Below are 22082 nucleotides of genomic sequence, written 5' to 3'. Positions count from 1 at the left end.
ATACAGTAATTGTATTGATCCTTCTTGAGCCGAATAAAGTTTAATCATTGCTACAAATACAGGTCAATGCCAAAACATTTGGAATTATAGGTCCCAAAAAGGGCGATTCTCGCAGTCGATTGTCTCAACCCACCTATCTTTGGAATCTCATCTGACCCAATATCAACTCTCGAACGGTCTATTCCACTGACTCTTGCCTTCCTTGTACCCTCCTAAGTGGTTGATTTTCAATCCTAATTTATGTAAAATTGAAAGAATTAGACACAAAAAACTTTGCTGAATTTCCATATTTATTGATACACAGCATAAAATTAAACTGTTACTGGTACAAGTGTTTGGGTTGTTGGTTTGGAAACTGTAACATATACAACAAATTAATTTAATTGTAGCTTGCCGACTTTTGGTACGTCCAATTTTTTTAGTGGCCGACTACGCCAAAAAAAAGTCGCGTAATAAATTTTGAATTTGGTGCGGTGCATTGTCCTTAAACTCTGAGTGGAGCTGAAAGTCTGTGCCAAAAAACTGAGGTTACCAGGGTAATGAAGGACACACTGAAGGGATGAGGCTGGAAAGTGAAACTTACACAAGACATAAGCAATTGTAGCGCCCAGTGCCGTTTCATTACAGTAAGAATAAACAGACACAACTGCTGTTTGTTGTTTCAACAGAGCTCTATGTTTAATTTGAAGGAATGCTTTCCATCAGCCTTGACTGCCTCTGGGCAGCTTATTGTATAAATAACAGCAACTTCTCCAAGCCTCATCACATTAGGAGGTGCGGCTCCTATCCCGTGCTGAAAGACCCCGGTGCCACTCCTATTCCGGGTCAAAAGGCTCCCCCCCCGGTCCTATCCTCCTGCAAAAAGAAACATGTATCATGCAGTTGTGTATGAAATTAATGTCTTTCCTCCCTCCAAAACCTAACTCAGCTCCGCTAAAACAATGGCGTCATCTTTGAGTCGATTTTTAAGCTCACGTAGGTTTTTTTTTAAAAATCGCAGTTGGCAAAACTTGCTGAAACATAGATATCCACAGCGCAGAATGAGGCCATTTTGGCCTATCATGCCCACGCCGGTCAACAAAGAGCCACATAGCACTCGGTCAGCAGCTCTGAACGTTACATATAAACCTGTGAACAATGGCGGAAAAGTAAAGAGCAACCAGTCCGCCCCACACAACTGCGACAGTCCTTGCACCGAAACATTCTGCACTTCACCTCAACCAGCCATGTGATCTCCTGGGAGGGGAAAAAACCCAGGCCAATTGGGGGGGAAAAAAATCTGGGAAAATTCCTCTCTGACCCATCCAGGCGATCGAAACTAGTCCAGATCAGCTTGGTTGTATTCGATTCCCTGCACTACTTATCGTATCTATGCCAGCCAACAAGAGGTTATCCAGTCTAATCCCACTTACCAGCTCAAGGTCCGTAACCCTGCAGGTTACAGCACTTCAAGTGCTCATTCAAGCAACTTTTAAATGTGGTGAGGGTTTCTGCATCCCCAACCCTTCCATGCAGAGAGTTCCAGACTCCCACAACCCTCTGCATGAAGTCGTCCCCCTTCAAATCCCCTCTGAGCCTTCCACCAACCACCTTAAAACTATGCCCCCTCGTAATTGACCCCTCCACCAATGGAAATAGGCCTTTGCTATCTACGATATCCAGGCCCCTCAAAATGTTGTACACCTCAATGAGGTCACCTCTCAAGCTCCTGTGTTCCAAATGAGAACAAACCCAGCCTATCCAATCTGTCCTCCGAGCTAAAATTATCCATTCCAGGCAGCATCCTAGTAAATCTCCTCTGCACCCTCTCGAGTGCAATCACGTCCTTCTAACCGGAGTATTACACAATTTAAGCATAACCTCCCTGCTCTTGTATTCTATGCCTCGGCCAATAAAGGCAAGTATTCCGTATGCCTTCTTAACCACCTTATCCACCTGGCCTGCTACTTTCAGGGATCTGTGGACAAGCACTCCACAAAGTCCTTTTGTTCATCTACACTATTAAGTGGCCGACCGCTTAATGTGTATACCCTTTCCTTATTAGCCTTCCCAAAGTGCATTACCTCACACCTCCGAATTAAATTCCATTTGCCACTGCTCTGCCCATCTGACCAGTAGATTGATATCCTCCAGCAGTCCATGACTTTCCTCTTCATTATCAACCACACAACCAATTTTCATGTCATCTGCAAACTTCTTAATCATACTCCCTATATTCAAATCTAGATCATTGATATATACCACAAAAAACAAGAGACCCAGTACGGAGCCCTGCAGAACCCCACTGGAAACATCCAGTCACTAAAACATCCATCAACCATTACCCTTTACTTCCTACCTCTAAGCCAATTTTGGATACAACTAGCCACTTTGCCCTGGATCCCATGGGCTTTAACCAGAAGGTTAAATGGCCAAAAATGGCGCAGCCAGCAGGTTCCGCTCGCAGTGACATCAAATAATCGGGAACTAAAAATATCGTCCGTAAGTAGTTTACGACGACACAGAAACTTTGGCGAAACTTGCAGATTTTAGTTTGCTCAAAAAAAATGGCGCAGCATGGTGGTGAAAATTAAGCCCCAAGTGCCTGAAATTTTAAATTACAAAAATGTGGGTTTAACTTTGTGATCACTATTTTAGCATTAGTACAAATTCCTGTCCATGCTAATTTAACAGTTGTTACCCATTTGTTATGGGGACAAACTAAGAATAGCACACTGACACCCACAAGTCATTAAATTGCCAGAGTGCGGTTACGTGTCCCATTCTATTTGCTGAATCAAGCTCTTCTGAAAAGTACACAAACTCGTACGTTGATTCAAGTCTGGTCACATGGTTTCAGATTAAAATTTTAACCCGATGGTAAAAAAAAGAGTTCATAAATGTCCAACTGAATCCAGGGAAAAAACTGCCACTAACCCACAGCCACAAAGCATGTTTTAGAATTACTCTTGACTGATGACTCCCCTTCCATCATCCATAAGGATCCATAATCCTAGAATTTAGAGTTTTATACGCATATTACCTTCACCAAAGAACTGTGCGTGATTCATAAAGGCAGCAGCAATAATCATGCTTTGCACAAACATAGAAACATAGAAAAAAACGGGATTGGCAGAATTGGAGTTAGTAACTTTTTAATGCAAGTATAGAGTTCTCCAAATTGAACACCCACAGTATAAGATTCAAACTACAACTGTTTCTTCAACATACAGAAAGTCCAATAGAGGACAATTCTATTTTAGTCTTCCAAAGGACTTTAAGCATTAATGCAAGCAGGTATAAGTGACGAGCTGCAACAGAAGTGACGGATGTAAATAAGAGGGTTTTAAGGCTGTTCCCTGTGCTGTTCTCAACAGACTTTCTAGCATTGCTTTTCAAGGGACGATGTCCATATATATTTAAATAAGTTCGAGAGAATCGCCAAAGCTCATCTATACAGTCACGTACCACTAAATACTTACATAGCATTCATTTTATATACATAATACATAAATATTTCCTGTATTTAAAATATTTATACAGTAAAGCTTTCACCACATCCGCATGTTCCTTTAATATTTGGGTTATTGAAAACAAATTCACTGGAGAGCTTTGTTTCAATAAAATCCATCTCTGTTCCCAGCAGGGTTAACTGTGCTTTCTGGTCAATGAACACACGCACGCCTGCAAAGAAAATAAAACGATGAGATGGGATAATAGTGAGGAACAAACCCGTTTTAAAACTGTTAGCCGTTGACAGAATACTCAACAGCACAGTGAGCATATGCCCGAGTCAAAATATAAAGATCTTGAGCTATTATCTTATTTAATTTTGAGAAAAAAAAGTACTACATTTCTTGTAATATATGATCGTAGCAGCAATGGCCCCCACCCAAAAATAAACACCAGCATCAACCCAGCTCTACTTCATTACCTACCACGAGCAAGCCCTGGCAGCAGATCACTTATCCCATGCTGTCCACCTTGGGAATGATGAAGAAATGAGGGCTCGAAAGCCAACATGCTTACAGTGAAAGAAAAATCCACTCCCAGCAAACTGGGAATTTTCAGTTTAACATTGAATTAAAAAACATATGGAATGCTTGACTAACTACATTTCACCATGAATTAGAGATTGCCAACATTCCATACCATCCTGATTAACTTCTTCGTCAAACTTTCCCTTCTCTGTTGCGTACTCTATCACATATGAGAGACCACTGCAGCCACGAGTACGGACTCCAACTTTCAAACCAACCTGAAAAAGGGAAAGGAAAACCCTCTGAGCAGCTTCAAAGCAAACTGCATTAAAGCAGGGTCAAAGCAGCTTCAATATATATACTTTACAGAATAACTATTGGAATGAAACTGAAGGAGACTCCCTGAGCTGTATATATGGATCAATAGTGATTAAAAGTCATGCAGTTGGAATTGGGTCCAATATCCCTGGAAAGACATTGTGCAGGGGCACAGGTATGTACACTGGAAAAGGACAATCACAGTCCATCTCGTCAGTCCCAAAGTTGAAAAATACTTTCTCTCTTACAGCCTTCAAAATATTATCCAACTCCCTCTTGAATCTGCTGACACTATCAGGCTCCACTGCCTCCATAGGCAGTCCTTTCGGCACTTTCACTATCCTCTATGCGAAGACGTTAAACCTAACTGTTCACCTTCCCACTTGAGCCTGTGCTCCCAGATTACAGAGTGTGGTTTTGTCAAACAATTTATTAGGATTCAGTTTATTAATACCCCATAGAACCTTTCTATAATATGAATTACCCTTTCTCCCGGGTCATAGGAGAAATTTCAGTTTGTATTTACAGAAATCATAGCAATTAGTTAAATTTAAAGGTTTAAATTCTACAGATTCTGATTATACAGTTGAATTTCAAATGTACATATAATCCCCACCACTTAAAACATCCAAGTTTAAAATGAGCAGTCACAAAGTGATAACCATTATCCATTTACGTTAATGTCAATTTCAAAGCTGCTGGTTATAGTGTCTTAAGCGCTGTTTGTTTTGGGCAGAAACTCACTAGTTCGCACCTCATTAAGGTACACTGAATGCAAGAACAAAAAAATAAGTAAATAACATCTCGTTAACCTTTTGTGTACTTAAGCCCATCTAATTCCCTCTAAGTGTATGGGGGTTATAGTTTGTCCGAAGTGCACAGTGCAGTATAAATAAGGATGCGTCTATTTGTACTAACTGAAATGCAGCCGTTTCTGTGATTGGTTCACAGGACCTATTGCTGATTGGTCCCCTTGGACGATAGAACCATAGAAAATAGGTGCAGGAGTAGGCCATTCGGCCCTTCAGAGAAACATAGAAAATAGGTGGAGTAGGCCATTCGGCCCTTCCAGCCTGCACCACCATTCAATAAGATCATGGCTGATCATTCACCTCAGTACCCCTTTCCTGCTGTCTCTCCATACCCCTTGATCCCTTTAGCCAAGAGGGTCATAACTCCCCCCTGAATATATCCAATGAACTGGCATCAACAACTCACTGTGGTGGAGAATTCCACAGGTTAACAACTGAGTGAAGAAGTTTCTCCTCATCTCAGCCCTAAATGGCTTACCCCTTATCCTTAGACTGTGTCCCCTGATTCTGGACTTCCCAAACATCGGGAACATTCTTCCTGCATCTAATCTGTCCAGTCCCGTCAGAATTTTATATGTTTCTATGAGATCCCCTCTCATCCTTCTAAACTTCAGTGAATACAGGCCCAGTTGATCCAGTCTCTCCTCATATGTCAGTCCTGCCATCCCAGAAATCAGTCTGGTGAACCTTCGCTGCACTCCCTCAATAGCAAGAACGTCCTTCCTCAGATTAGGAGACCAAAACTGAACACAATATTCCAGGTGAGGCCTCACCAAGGCCCTGTACAAGTGCAGTAAGATCTCCCTGTTCCTGTACACAAATTGCCTAGCTATGAAGGCCAACATACCATTTGCCTTCTTCACCGTCTGCTGTATCTGCATGCCAACTTTCAATGACTGATGTACCATGACACCCAGGTCTTGTTGCACTTCCCCTTTTCCTAATCTGCCACCATTCAGATAATATTCTGCCTTTGTGTGTTTGCCACCAAAGTGGATAACCTCACATTTATCCACATTATACTACATCTGCCATGCATTTGCCCACTCACTTAACCTGTCCAAGTCATCCTGCAGCCTCTTAGCGTCCTCCTCACAGCTCACATCGCCACCCAGCTTAGTGTCATCTGCAAACTTGGAGATATTACACTCCATTCCTTCATCTAAATCATTAATGTATATTGTAAATAGCTGGGGTCCCAGCACTGAGCCCTGCGGCACCCCACTAGTCACTGCCTGCCATTCTGAAAAGGACCAGTTGATCATGCAGCTTCAGTACCCCATTCCCACCTTCTCTCCATATCCCCTTAGCCGTAAGGGTCACATCTAACTCCCTCTTGAATATATCCAACGAACTGGACTCAACAATTTTCTGTGGTAGAGAATCCCACAGGTTCACCACTCTCTGAGGTGAAAAAGTTTCTCCTCATCTCGGTCCTATATGGCTTACCCCTTATCCTTAGACTGTGACTACTGGTTCTGAACTTCCCCAACATCGGGAACATTCTTCCTGCATCTAACCTATCCAATCCCATCAGAATTTTATATGTTTCTATGAGATCCCCTCTCATTCTTCTAAATTCGAGTGAGTATAAGCCTAGTCAATCCAGTCTTTCTTCATATGTCAGTCCTGCCATCCTGGGAATCAGTCTGGTGAACCTTCGCTGCACTCCCTCAATAGCAAGCACGTCCTTCCTCAGATTAGGAGACCAAACCTGCACACAATACTCAAGGGTGTGGTCTCACCAAGGCCCTGTACAACTGCAGTATGACCTCCCTGCTCCTATACTCAAATCCTCTCGCTATTGAAGGCCAGCATGCCATTTGCTTTCTTCACCGCCTGCTGTACCTGCATGCCTCCCTTCAGTGACTGATGTACCATGACACCCAGGTCTTGTTGCACCTCCCCTTTTACTAATGTCACCATTCAGATAATAATCTGCCATCCGGTTTTTGCCATCAAAGTGGATAACCTCACATTTATCCACAAAATACTGCATCTGCCATACATTTGCCCATTCACCTAACCTGTCCAAGTCACCCTGCAGCCTCTTAGCATCCTCCTCACAGCTCACACTGCCACCCAGCTTAGTGTCATCTGCAAACTTGGAGATAATACATTCAATTCCTTTGTCTAAATCAGTAATGTATATTGTAAATAGCTGGGGTCCCAGCACTGAACCTTGGCGGCACTCCACTAGTCACTGCCTGCCATTCTGAAAAGGACCCGTTTATTCCCACTCTTTGCTTTCTGTCTGCCAACCAGTTCTCTATCCACGTCAATACATTACACCCAATACCATATGCCTTAATTTTATACACTAATCTCTTGTGTGGGACCTTGTCAAAAGTCTTTTGAAAGTCCAAATACACCACATCCACTGGTTCTCCCGTATCCACTCTACTAGTTACATCCTCAAAAAAAACTCTAGAAAATTTGTCATGCATGATTTCCCTTTCATAAATGCATGCTGACTTGGACCGATCCTGTCACTGCTTTCCAAATGCGCTATTACATCTTTAATAATTGATTCCAGCATTTTCCCTACCACCGATGTCAGGCTAACCAGTCTATAATTCCCTGTTTTCTCTTCCTCCTTTTTTAAAAAGTGGGGTTACATTAGCTACCCTCCAATCCATAGGTACTGATCTAGAGTCCATGGAATTTTGGAAAATAACCACTAACGCATCAACTATTTCTAGGGCCACTTCTTTAAGTACTCTGGGATGCAGACTATCAGGCTCTGTAGATTTATCAGCCTTCAGTCCCATCAGTTTCCCTAACATCATTTCCTGACTAATAAGGATTTCCCTCAATTCCTCCTTCACGCTAGTCCCTCGGTCCCCTAGTATTTTCGGGAGGTTATTCGTGACTTTCTTAGTGAAGACAGAACCAAAGTATTTGTTCAATTGGTCTGCCATTTCCTTGTTCCCCATTATGAATTCACCTGATTCTGACCGCAAGGGACCTACATTAGTCTTCACTAATCTTTTTCTCTTCACATATCTACAGAAGCTTTTGCAGTCAGTTTTTATGTTCCCTGCAAGCTTACTCTCATACTCTATTTTCCCCCTTCTAATTAAATCCTTTGTCCTCCTCTGGTGGATTCTAAATTTCTCCCAGTCCTCAGGTTTGCTGCTTTTTCTGGCCAATTTATATGCCTCTTCCTTGGATTTAATACTATCTTTAATTTCCCTCGTTAGCCACAGTTGAGCCACCTTTCCTGTTTTATTTTTACGCCAGTCAGAGATGTACAGTAGTTGTAATTCATCCATGTGATCTTTAAATGTCTGCCATTGCCTCCACCGCCAACCCTTTAAGTATCATTCGCCAGTCTATCCTAGCCAAATCACGTCTCATATCATCGAAGTTTCCTTTCTTTAAGTTCAGGACCCTCGTCTCTGAATTAACTGTGTCGTTCTCCATCTTAATGAAGAATTCTACCATATTATGGTCACTCTTCCCCAAGGGGCCACGCACGACCAGATTGCTAATTAATCCTCTCTCGTTGCACAAGACCCAGTCTAGGATGGCCTGCTCTCTAGTTGGCTCCTCGACATATTGGTCTAGAAAACCATCCCTTATACACTCCAGGAAATCCTCCTCCACAGTATTGCCACCAGTTTGGTTAGCCCAATCAATATGTAGGTTAAAGTCACCCATGATAACTGCTGTACCCTTATTGCATGCGTCCCTAATTTCCTGTTTGGTGTCATCCCCAACCTCCATACTACTGTTTGGTGGTCTGTACACAACTCCCACTAACGTTTTCTGCCCTTTAGTGTTTCGCAGCTCTACCCATATAGATTCCACATCATCCAAGCTAATGTTCTTCCTTACTATTGCGTTAACCTCCTCTTTAACCAGCAACGCTACCCCACCTCCTTTTCCTTCCTGTCTATCCTTCCTGAATATTGAATACCCCTGGACGTTGAGTTCCCAGCCTTGGTTACCCTGGAGCCATGTCTCCGTAATCCCAATTACATCATATCTGTTATCAGCTATCTGCGCAGTTAATTCGTCCACCTTATTACGAATGCTCCTCGCATTGAGACTCAGAGCCTTCACGCTTGTTTTTTTAACACTCTTTGTCCTTTTAGATTTATGTTGTACTGTGGCCCTTGTTGATTTTTGCCCTTGATTTCTCTGCCCACCTCTCTTGTTTTTCTCCTTCCTATCTTTTGCTTCTGCCCCCTTTTTACTTCCCTCTGCCCCCAATCCCCTGCCATATTAGTTTCACCCCTCCCCAACAGCAGTAGCAAACACTCCGCCTAGGACATAGCCACACCCTGAAGTTCCTCTGGAATGTGTAACTGGAACCGCCCAGCCCAAGTTCTGAGTGAAATTCCAATTTGTAATTTGATCCATTTCGACTTCAGAAGCCACAGAGGATAGATCTCCCCAAAAGCCACCAAGTTTCAGCCGAAGTTCCTCACTCCAGCGCAAGTGCATCCCTCTGCCAGCTGAAGACCCTTACCCCAGCACATGTGCTGCCTCCCACAGCTGAAGTCCATTACCCCAACGTAAGTGCTTCCCTCTGCCAGCTGAAGACCCTTACCCCAGCAATCCCTCCGCCAGCTGAAGACCCTTATCCAAGCACGTGATCTGTCTTCTCTGAGTTCCCTCTCTCCCCTCCGGTGTCTCCTCCCCCCCCCACCCATGCTCTCTCTCTCTCTCTCCTCTCCCCCCCCCCCCCCCCATACACGCTCTCTCTCCTCTTCCGCCCGCCCCCCCCACAAGCTCTCTCTCTCTCTCTCCCCCGCCCCAAGCCCTCTCTTCCCAACCCGCTCTCTTTCCCCCCCAACCCGAACTCTCTCTCACCCCCTCCCCCACCCAAGCTCTCTCTCTCCACCCCCCCCCCAAAGCTCTCTCTTTCTCTCCTCCCCCCAAGCTCTCTCTCCCCTCCCTCGCCGCCCCCCCCAAGCTCTCTCTCCCCTCCCTCTCCCCCCCCCCCCAAGCTCTCTCTCCCCTCCCTCTCCCCCCCCCCCAAGCTCTCTCTCTCTCTCTCTCTCTCTCTCCCCCCCCTAGCTCTCTCGCTCTCTCTTCCCCACCCCCCCAAGCTCTCTCTCTTCCCCCCCCCCACGCAAGCTCTCTCTCCCCACCCCCCTCCAAGCTCTCTTTTTCTCCCCACCCACCCCACTCCCCGAAGCGCTCTCTCTCCTCAGCGCTGTGGGAGGCTTGGGGCCCGGAGATTTGTTCAGCTGTTCAGTGGAGGCAACGTGGTGTTGGACGCACGCACAGAAAAGAGATGGTAAGAATTGCGCTGGGGGGGGTGTGTGTGGGGCAGAGTCGGTGATATTTGTCCTAACTCTTGCTTCTGCGTATGTGTCGGAAGACATTACAAATAGTTACTGCGTTTAAATAAAGTGGCAGGTCAGAGTGGAGCTGGAAATTGGACAAAAGGAATATTCTTGTTATATAGTGGAATATTGTAATAGCATCATCACATTATACCGGCCATCGCATATATCGGTGGGGATTGTAATAAGCTTCGGAGCACTGAAGAGGTTCTTTGTTAATATACTAGGGGCTACAGGACCATATGACGCCAATGCAACTTTTATTTGTTTTAACTCTCAGTTACAAAGAAATTATCGATTCTGACACCTAATTTCCTGTTCAGGTAATAAATACCACAACATCAGTGGAAATGGCTCAGGAGTTACTCAGCCTAATAGTAAGAGGGAGCAAAACTAACACATATATTAGTACCTGTACAATCATGAATTTAAGTAATCTCGATTGTTAAATCCTGATAACTAAGAGACAGATAACTGGATCTAAGTACTGTGCCTTAGATGAATAAATAAAATGAGAGGAATTGGGTATCACAGTGGGTTAGATACTATAATTTCACCTCTGGGACATGGACTTTTAAAGAGCTCAGACTTGGGCTCCTCTAAAAGCAAATGAAGAGCGTCAATTTCAACCCAGTCGCTGATGGACTGGAGACCATGGACCAAAATTATCTGTAAGTTTGTGTCTCACTGAGAGATGGTAGGGACACCTGGTGTGGGAAACAGAAAATGCATTGTTATAACAGAGGATGCTTCTCCACAGTTGGCAGTTGAGACCATTGCCTATTATCCGGTCTACATTATACCTGACCAGAAAATGCTAAGTACCATCTGACCTTGGGTGTCAAAAAATAAGCAAGGATTAAACTCTCAACACTGATTGTCTCACCTAATCAAGTACATAATCCACCCCTTCCCCACAAGGAGTTACAATTATGATCGTCAGTCACAATATAGTTAACAGACCAGAGAGGTCTTTCTGTTCAGGGTGCAAAATCTGATCTTTAAAATGTGCAATTTTACTTACACAATCTGGTCGGTGTTGCAGAAGATTTTTAATTCTGCTGACAGCAGATGAAGTCTGAAAATGAAAAAATAAATGTATAAAGTCATTGATGTTGAATTAGGTCAGACTGGAGTTTCAAAACTGTCTCAGAGATGGTAAAACTGGTCATAAAATCAGATTTCAACAAGTAATTAAGGAACTAAAAGGCATGTTTAATACCATTTATATTGGTCTGGCAAGTGAGGCACATTAAATATCCAGAACAAAGGGACGTAATCTTAGATTTTGAGTTTAACTGCTTAAAAGCAAATCTAGTAAAACTTTCTTCACACAAATAATTGAGAGAATGTGGAACATAGTGCATCAGAAGGCCTTAAAGACTTCAATTGATTCTGTGAATAAGAGGGCGATAGATACTTACTTGGCAAGTGAGAAGATTATGGAATATATGGAAAAGGAAAATAATTGGGATTAAAAAGATAAAGAAGTGCTATAGATAACAAATATAACAGAGCAGATTCGAGGAGCGACTAGTTGACTGCTGTTCCTATGTGATACTAAGGAAATGCTGAATTGTCAGGGGTGCTATCATTCAAAGGAGAGGTTAAACCAAGGCAGATGAACGCTAAAGATTCCACAGCATTACTCCTCTCTCAACCAACACCAATCACAAGTTAACTGGTTATTCATCTATTTTCGGGCCAGTACTGCTGCAATGTGGCCTCTGTTGTTACATACATAGCAATAGTGACTCCATTTCAAAAAGTGATTTGTTGCATGAACTGCTTTTGAGATATTTTGACCTGATAGTACTATATAAATTAATTATTATTAATTAATCAGCACCTCAAAAGAGCTGGATAGGAAGTATTACAGTACCAGCTAATCTCCCAGGCATTTCTCGTGGATAATCTGAAGCAAAGTTGTGACTTTAACTGTGGAGGTAGACCCATGCTGAACCTGATCTGTCAGAGGATGCAGGTAGCTGCTTTTAAATTTCTGGTTGTATGTCAGAAGAGGCCAGCATGAAATGATTACCTTCCTCTCTGGTTTTAAAGATGTTCTTCATCTATGATAGTGAGATGGCCCTGCTGTAGATGCAAGACTTATATTTTATGACTAGCAGATATCTTGTGACATTGTTCATGGTGAGTCAGGGGTTTTCTAATCACAGGGTGTTATGCAAAATATTACCTGGAACACTGACTTAGAACTAAGGTTTATAGTCTCAGGACAGATGAGGAGAAATTTCTTCACTCAGAGGGTTGTGAATCTTTGGAATTCTCTACACCTAAGTGCTGTGAGTCAGTGAGTATATTTAATAGATAGATTGGCAGACATTTGGGCACGAAGGGAATCAACTGCAATGGGGATAGGGTGAAAAGTGGAGTTGATTTAGAACTTCAGACATGATCTTATTGAATGGTGGGGTCGTATGGCCTACACCTGCTCCTATTTCTTATGTTCTTATCTGGGGGCACTGGAGGGCGTTCTCAAGGTCTTGGAAGATTGGAGACAGTTATAGGATCAGTGAGTACTGGATGTGTGATCTAGAGGTTTGTGAGTACTAAGAAGGGGTCATGGGATGCAGAAGGAGGTGAAAGAAGTTAATGAGGGAGATCCCAAGTTCCAGCAGGACTCGGAATGCAGTTTTAGAACCTGAGTGTTGCTGGGATCTGGCAGTAGGGAGCAGGGTCCAACATCCTTGTGGAGGAGGGAACCCACAAATGGCCCCATTCAAATCATCAGAGCTCTGTTCTCCACGTGTTCTAGCAATGCCAGGTACCACCACCAACTTCCCCATTGTCAACTGACTCCTGTCTTTATATACTTGCCGTAAAATGCAAGTTTTCTTCTCATTAAAATTAATGGATGGAAAATCATGGACTTGGGCACACAATTTCCTGATCGACATTCCTGTAGTGTGCCAGGGATACACTATTAGTATGTTTAGCATGTAAATACATCCATAAACAATTACACCATAAAATGCTTAAAGGTCATTGTATATGCAGTTTCCAAGTTTTTATATAACAAAAATGGTTCAGGAAATATATACAGCCAATAGCAATGACTGAATTATTTTCATAAAACATGCTCTGTAAATTACCCATTTCCTTCTCTAACTGAAGAACGTTACCATTCCCATTGTTGTCTCAAAAGACAGCTAATACTGTTCCTCATGCTCCTCTTTTTAGTTCAAACACAAAAGCTCAATTGGAATATATTTATATAAATTCACCAATAGCCTTAAATAAAACCTTTGAAAATTCAGTTTCTTTCAAAGTTGTTTGGAGGAAAAAAAACCTCAAATCCTCACAGGATGAGGGGTCACACCTTTCTACCCTTCAATTCCTGGTCATACAGATTGCATCCTGAGAAATACTGCTAATTACACCTGCTCAGAATACATGGATGTGATTGAAAGCTTTCCTTCAACAGTTCTGAGGTAAAAATATCCAATTGAAGCCCAGGATTTTGGGACAGTTTGAAACTTTCACATAAAAACTTCAATAAGTTTAACAAGAATAAATTCAATAGATAAATTTGATCATGTGAAAAAAACAATGGCTCGGAATTTGCGGTGGGTAATAACGGCGAACTAATAGCGTTCGCTGGCCCTTTACAGCCAGCAATCAATGTAATCTGTGAAATCAGGGAAAGTGACAAAAACGTCAGCTCTTACTTGGTAATATCAGTTAAATACCCTGTTAAAAGTAAGACCTTTTTAGTATTGGGTGCAACTGGGGTTTTAACAGCATATTGACTGTTAAACAAACGTTATGGTTCAACAACAACTTGTATTTATATAGCGCCTATAATGTAGTAAAACATCCCAAGGCGCTTCACAAGAGTGTTATAATACAAAACAAATCCATTTGACACTGAGCCACATAAGAAATTACGGTAGAGACAGGTTTTAAGGAGCGTATTAAAAGAGGAAAGAGGTGTAGAGAGGCGATAGGTTTAGGGAGTGAGTTCCAGAGCTTAGGGCCCAGGCAGCTGTAGGCACGAGCACCAATGGTTGAGCAGTTATAATCAGGGCTGCTCGAGAGGGCAGAATTAGAGGTGCGCAGACATCTCAGGGGGTTGTGAGGCTGAAGGAGATTAGAGATAGGGAGGGGCGAGGCCATGTTGGGATTTGTAAACAAGGATGAGAATTTTGAAATCAAGGCGTTGCTTAACCGGAAGCCAATGTACGTCAGAGAACACAGGGGTGAGCGGGACTTAGGACACGGGCTGCCGAGTTTTGGATGGCCTCAAGTTTACACGTAGGTAGAATGTGGGAGGCCAGCCAGAAGTGCATTGGAATAGTCAAGTCTAGAGGTAACAACAGCATGGATGAAGGTTTCAGCAGCAGATGAGCTGAGGCAGGGGCGGAAACGGGCAATGTTAATTTTGTTGTGTGTCAAATTTCTCTTTTAATAAAAAATTAAGATTTTTAAGAAGCAAGAAGCTTAAAAAAAAATTAAGTCTGTTTATCTTTATTTCAGGTTAACCTATTCCCCAAGAGAGCACCCCAATCTTTGTTTTGCTCACTATAACATTTTTTTAAAGTTAGAATCAAAGGAGCTTACTCATTTCCTGGTACTCAGTCTGAGAGAATCCTTATTGTGATTGGCTGCTTAGATAGCCTATTGACATTACAGCAGATACAAGATTTTGCATTATATTATATAGATTGACAGAATGATCAAAACTTCATGAAAGTGGTTGAAAAGAATCCACATCAGCCTACTATATGTAAAAGTGACACGCAGAGTACACAATGGGCCTGAATTCGCGGTCGAAGGCTTCCGGCAGGTGGATGCCTCTGACCGGTAAAAAATCTACGAACCTATCTGATGATCCTGGATCCATGGAGACCCGCGCTCCTGCGCTTCTACACATAGACATGTGAAGAGACCAGTGTATCCCGGGGCGCATGCAGTTCGCTAACGCCCCAGGGATCACCTGGGCTGACCCAACCAATGAAAGGGGATCCCCATTCATAAGCATGAATAGGAATACCACAAAAAATACATGAACACATCAAATAAATTATTTTAAAATTACATATTTAAAATACCATTTAATTACATATTGAAAACAAACATTTAATTTTTTGAAAAATAAATGTAAATGTTTTAAGAGGCTACCTCATTGAAATTAAATTTTAAAAACCTGTACATTTAAACTCTTACAGTGGTAAAAGCAAGCCTTATGCCTGCTTTTACCAAGTGTAAGAATTTCACGGGTATTCGTTGGGCAAATAGCCCAACTCTCCACCCGCAGATGCCCTTTTTCCGGGATGCGGATGATCTGTCAAGAAGATTCTTCACAGATTGCAAGTTCTGGGTCTACGCATTCGAAAACCCGGATCTTGCAGGGTCCTTATGGGAGCGACCGCACCTCGTATGCACATGTAGGGGCAGCAAAATACGGGTCAATAACTGACTTTATTAGTGTTGTATATTGGCTATATTAGGTGGTGGTTATGTTACAAGTATGAGTGAGACTTTGAGGGCAGACCACAAAACTGGCCAAACATTAGAGATTACAAAAGTTGAGCAAGGTCATCGACCTGAAACATTAACTCTATTTCTCTCCCCACAGATGCTGCCTGACCAGCTGAGTGTTTCCAGCATTTTCTGTTTTTATATTAGAAAATATTAATCTGATAGTGATACTGTTATGTGAAAGACTGAAAGCATATAATTAACATACCATTCTATACAAGGATGACCAGTTAGGTTGGAGTCTCACATCTAGTTGTTTCAAACCAGAAGAAAATTAGCAAAAAAAAATGACCTATTGACACATATGTACAAGAATCGTTTATTAAGAAACTGAACTTAAGTTTGTTTTGTGGACATACGCGATATCGGGCAGAACAATCCAGTTTGGGACTAATTTGTCCAGAAAGTTCTCGACACATATATACACTGACAGTCACAGACTGAGACACACACACATATACACTGACAGTCACAGACTGAGACACTCACACACACATATACACTGACAAGTCACAGACTGAGACATACACACACACACACCGACAGTCACAGACTGAGACACACACACACTTACACACACACATATACACTGACAGTCACAGACTGAGACACACACACACATATACACTGACAGTCACAGACTGAGACACACACACACATATACACTGACAGTCACAGACTGAGACACACACACACTCATACATACACGCTCACATACACTCACAAACACATACACATACACACACGCTCACACACACGCACGCTGACACACACACAGACTGAGACACGGACACAAACACCGAGAGTCACACACACACACATTGACAGATACCAAGAGTCACATACACACACATACATGAAACACTGACACATAGACACACTCACAGACACACATTGACAGACACGAGACACAGACACACACACAGACACAGACACACACACTGACACGAGATACAGACACACACACTGACATACAGACACAGACAGATACACAGACACAGACATACGTACACGCACATACAGACACACACCGAGAGTCATACACACATAGACCACAGACACAGTTTCCAGCAGGGCTCCCTGGACAGTGATCAGGAGTAAGGACCCGGCTCCAGCCCAAGTTGTCGCTCTGAGTGGACGGTGACGTTAGCCTCCGCTTTCTCGGGATGATGTGTTTGTTGATACATTACTTTGCTCAAAAGCTGTCCGGAGACTCCACCCTCCTTATTGCTCGCTACATTAACTCTAATCTGAGTACCTGCCCATTTAACCTGAACGTGATAGGTCTTTCATTATAGAACGATACAGCACAGAAGGAGGCCGTTCGACCCTTCGTGCCTGTGCCGGCTTTGTGACAGAGTGATCAAGGACTAATGATAACCGTTTGATCTGTAAATAGATTCATAAATTAACATTCATGGACTAATCTAATCCAATCCACAGACCCCGTCACCCACCGACCCCCTCACCCATCCACCCACCCCCTCACCCACTGACCCCGTCACCCACCCACCGACCCCCTCACCCACCCACCGACCCACTCACCGACCCACTCACCCCATCATCCACCCACTGAGAATCCTCACTCTTATGAGGAGCTGGTCTGCTGGCTCTGAGCTTGTTAAATTTCATCATCGGTAGAGAAGCCAACCGTTCTTTTATTGTTAAATATTTCTTTGCACTTTGATATAAACACTCAGGTTGTGTTCATTAAAAAACACGTGCTGTAAAAGTTGCAAACTATGTACCTGTATTTCGAATTGTCCTTTACTATTCGATCGCACTAAATCTAAAATGTCACGTGGGTAAAAGTTTTGAAAGTGTGAAAAACGAAAGCTCGTTTAGTCGGGCTGGTGTTTACAGTGTGTGGATTCCTAAAACCTGATTTTACAGAGTGTCTCCGTGAGCTTGCTATTTATTCACTATAATACATCATCCTGGCAAAACGTTGGAATGCAGCAAAGTCTAACACCATTTGTGTCGTAATGTGATGTCAGGAGTTTACAGATTCATTTTATTTTGGTAGGGACCTCCACTTTTTAAAAAGACAAATTAACATTACATTACAACGTTACCTAACTCTATTTCTCTCCACAGACACTGCCTGACCCGCTGAGATTTCCAGCATTTTCTGTTTTTAGTTCAGATTTCCAGCATCCGCAGTATTTTGCTTTTGTATTGGTGTTTAATTCATGGCCACTTCTCTTCGAGGAATGCCCACCTTGAACAAGTCCTGCTCTTCCCTCAGACGGGATTTCTGTTTGTCTCTTTTACCATTGTTCATCTTCTTAGCTGTCGGTTCCCATTCTCGTGTTTGATCGAGTCCATTACATCTCTGACTTTTCCGGTTCTGACCATGGGTCACAGACCCGAAATGTTAATGTTAACTCTTTCTCTCTCCACAGATGCTGCCTGACCTGCTGAGATTTGACAGCATTTTCTGTTTTTATTACATTGCCGTTGTTGGGGGGGTGGGCTGTTGGGAGAGTTACTGCGAGCTGTGGGGATTATGGATTGGGAGTATCGGGGCTAATGCTCTCATCTCCAACCCTCACTCTTTCAGGCGCCGGCTTAGTGTCATTTACATTGCAGGCTAGAGAGGGGGTTTGCCAAATCTGGTCAGACCTGAGGGGGTTACACCCTCACTGTGCCCCACCTCCCCACAGCCAATCGAAAAGCGCACAGACTCCTGGTTTCCCGATTGGCTGATTCTTGACTGTAACCTTCCATTTGCCTTCCTGATCACTTGCATGTTAATTTGTTAACACTGCATGTTAATCTTTTGTGTTTCATGCACGAGGACCCCCAGGTCCCTCTGTACTGCAGCATTTTGTAATCTCTCCCCATTTAAGTAATAATTTGCTTTTCTATTTTTCCTACCAAAGTGGATAACCTCACATTTTCCCACATTATACTCCATCTGCCAAATGTTTGCCCACTCACTTAGCCTGTCTATATCCCTTTGCAGACACTTTGTGTCCTCTTCACAATTTGCTTTCCCACCTATCTTTGTATCATCAGCAAACTTGGCTACATTACACTCGGTCCCTTCATCCAAGTCATTAATATGGATTGTAAATAGTTGAGGCCCTAGCACTGATCCCTGTGGCACCCCTCTAGTTATTGTTTGCCAACTGGAAAATGACCCATTTATCCCGACTCTCTGTTTTCTGTTAGTTAGCCAATCTTCTATCCATGCTAATATATTACCCCCAACCCCGTGAGCTTTTATCTTGTGCAGTAATCTTTTATGTGGCACCTTATCGAATGCATTCTGGAAATCCAAATACACCACATCCACTGGTTCCCCCTTACCCACCCTGTTCATTACATCCTCAAAGAACTCCAGCAAATTTGTGAAACGTGATTTCCCTTTCATAAAACCATGCTGACTCTGCTTGACTGTATTATGATTTTCCAAATGTCCTGCTACTGACTGTCACGTCAAACAGCCCATTCCCCCCATCTCCCAATTTTGTGAATAAGCAATAAACAAAATTGTTTGAAGAAAAGCTTTTGTTTTTAAAAAGAACACGATTTATTGTTTATTCAGCAACCCCCGATGGTTTTTATCCCCGTGTGTTGCAGTGGTGTCCCGGAAATGAATTTTAATCCCCTGGAGAGTCCCGGGCATCGCTGGAGGGTTGGTAACCCATGTGCAGATTGTGGGGATGTAAATTCTCTTGTTCGGTGCCACAGCCCAGACAAGGACTCTTCGAGATCATTGCATCATCGGCGTAAACTTACATTTGTGACATTGCTAAGTCCGATACCTCTGCTTTCACCGCGATTTACTAAATCCTTAGGATTACCCTGGGGTTTTGTTTAACCTGTTTTCCCTTCCCCCATTTACTCTCAAACCAGCCGAAGAGCTTCACATTCCATGGGAATACGAGATAAAATATTGCATTTGCATCCCGATTCTTTTTTTTTTAAATCCCGAAAAAAAATTTTGCAGTAATTTCTCAAACGGCGCTGTGCTGAAAATGACCCGCTTGCAGATTTCAGCTTGTCTTTTGCCTCGCTCTCCCCTTCCCGGAGTCACGGCCGGCTCGGGGAACCTCCCAGCGCCTCATCCAGCCGATCATTCCGTACATGCGAAGCCGAGACTGATTCGACGTAGAGTGGGGCAGGAGAGGGTGGGGAAAGAGGGCAGCGTGTGACTCACAGCCGAGCTGGGTTGTGTGTTCGAGTAGCGAGTGTCATACTCGTGCTGGGAGCCACCGACATTGGCAAAGACCAGTTCTGGTCACCACATTACAGGAAAGATGTGATTGCACTGGAGAGGGTGCAGAAGAGATTTACAAGAATGTTGCCTGGTCTGGAGAATGTTAGCTGTGAGGAAAGGTTGGATAGGCTGGGCTTGTTTTCTTTGGAACAGAGGAGGCTGAGGGGAGACCTTATTGAGGTGTATAAAATTATGAGGGGCCTGGATAGAGTGGACCTATTTCCCTTAGCAGAGGGGTCAATAACCAGGGGGCATAGATTTAAAGTAATTGGGGGGAGGTTTAGAGGGGATTTGAGGAGAAATTTCTTCACCCAGAGGGTGGTGGGGGTCTGGAACTCACTGCCTGAAAGGGTGGGAGAGGCAGAAACCCTCACTACATTTAAAAAGTACTTGGACGTGCACTTGCAGTGCCGTAACCTACAGGACTGCGGACCGAGAGCTGGAAAGTGGGATTAGGCTGGGTAGCTCTTTGTCGGCCGGCGCGGACACGATGGGCCGAATGGCCTCCTTCCGTGCTGTAAATTTGTATGGTAGACCGCAGGGAGTGAAATGTCACAGATATTTGGGTATCAGCGAATCCAATAATATCACTTTATTAAATCCTCTGCCTCTCGCTGCCCCTTTCATCTCTCAAAATGTTGACCTCAGCCTCTCTCCCCGTGCCCCAGACCTGAATCTCTGTGCGAGGGGTGGACACTTTGAAAACCCGAGGCCAGAGCCTGGGACCCGGGACCAGTGGAAACGTCCAGAGTTATTGAACAACTTCTCAGTGCCGTACGCTGACAGATTTCTGAGGTGTAAAAATAACCCCTTTTCCTTCTTACCAGCAGGAGGGCGACTTTGGCCGGCAGCCGCAACCTACGGCCGCTCACCGCTCGAGCGCTTGCCCTCACCGCCGCCGCCATCTTCCGTCCTGGGCCACGTCCCAACACGGCTGCCTCTCACTGGCCCGCACCAGGCCAATCGCAACGCGCCTTGCTGCGTAATGGCAACGAGGAGGGTGCGCATAGCAACCGGCAGGGGTGGGAATCAACCCCTCAGCTCTTTTAGTTTGTCATAAGAAATAGGAGCTGGAGTAGGCCATTTGGCCCCTCGAGCCTGTTCCGCCATTCAGTAAGATTATGGCTGATCTGATCTTACCCTCAACTCCACTTTCCTGCTCGCTCCCCATAACCCTTGACTACCTTATCATTCAAAAATCTGTCTATCGCCACCTTAAATATATTTAATGACCCAGCCTCCACAGCTTTCTGGGGTAGAGAATTCCAAAGATTCACTCCTCTCTGAGAAAATAAATTCCTCCTCATTTTCGTTTTAAATGCTGTCTGCAGAGTGTCTGTGGGGTTGATTGCTGCCACGTGGCCACACCGGAGTGAAATGACCAAGTCCTCGCCCAACGCTCTCCGGCAAGCCCTGTGGCACCAGCTGCAGCCTGTTGGCATCTGTCTGGTTTTGGGCCGCACAAGAACGAACAACTTGCCGTCACATAGCACCTTCAACACAGAAAACATTACCAATAATGACCGACAGGTAAAGACCCTCTGGTCCATCCAGCCCATCCCGCACAATCCTGAAACCATGTGCTCTCCTGGGAGAGGCAAAACAAAACAGATTTTTTTTTAAAACAGGCTAATTTGGGGGTAAAATCTGAGAAGTTCCTCACCGACCCATCTAGGTGATCAAAACTAGTCCAGGAGATCACTCTGGCCCTGAATTCCCTACCTTCTGTAAGAGCTGACCCGAGGTACTTTACAGGTTGGGAAGAAAAGCATAGGGTTAAAGGAATGGTCAAGGAGACAGGGTGCAAGAGTTAGGAGAGGTAATCAAAAGCTTCATTGATATATTTGATCTTGAAAATGATTTTAAAGGTGTTTTGGATGGTGTTTCGAGGCATTTCTAAATTGTAAACCCATACTTTTGCATCTGATGGCAATGCAACAATTAATAAGGTTTCTGTTGCATA

At 43.7% G+C, this 22082-nt stretch overlaps 1 protein-coding gene across 1 annotated transcript; it reads right to left on the bottom strand.

Moving 5' to 3' along the window:
* Positions 1–288: 288 nt before the first annotated feature.
* LOC139228659 (iron-sulfur cluster assembly 1 homolog, mitochondrial-like) lies at positions 289–21049 on the bottom strand. Its single transcript, XM_070859883.1, has 4 exons — positions 20944–21049; positions 11414–11467; positions 4132–4237; positions 289–3663 (listed from the first exon to the last, which is right to left on the bottom strand). The coding sequence occupies exons 1-4, from the start codon at positions 21022–21024 to the stop codon at positions 3515–3517; spliced, it is 390 nt and encodes a 129-aa protein (XP_070715984.1). The 5' UTR covers positions 21025–21049; the 3' UTR covers positions 289–3514.
* Positions 21050–22082: the final 1033 nt, after the last annotated feature.

The sequence above is a fragment of the Pristiophorus japonicus genome, chromosome 18 (genome assembly GCF_044704955.1).
Source record: "Pristiophorus japonicus isolate sPriJap1 chromosome 18, sPriJap1.hap1, whole genome shotgun sequence".
Taxonomy (NCBI): domain Eukaryota; kingdom Metazoa; phylum Chordata; class Chondrichthyes; family Pristiophoridae; genus Pristiophorus; species Pristiophorus japonicus.
Note: the sequence above shows the minus strand (reverse complement) of the source record. Positions and strands in the feature narration are given on the sequence as shown.

Coding starts and splice junctions, on each gene's coding strand:
- LOC139228659 (XM_070859883.1), bottom strand. CDS start 21,024: ATGGCGGCGGCGGTGAGGGCAAGCGCTCGAGCGGTGAGCGGCCGTAGG. Junction 4,238..11,413: donor TGCAACACCGACCAGATTGT/GTAAGTAAAATT, acceptor TCCCTTTTTCAG/GTTGGTTTGAAAGTTGGAGT. Junction 3,664..4,131: donor CGAAGAAGTTAATCAGGATG/GTATGGAATGTT, acceptor TTTTCTTTGCAG/GCGTGCGTGTGTTCATTGAC.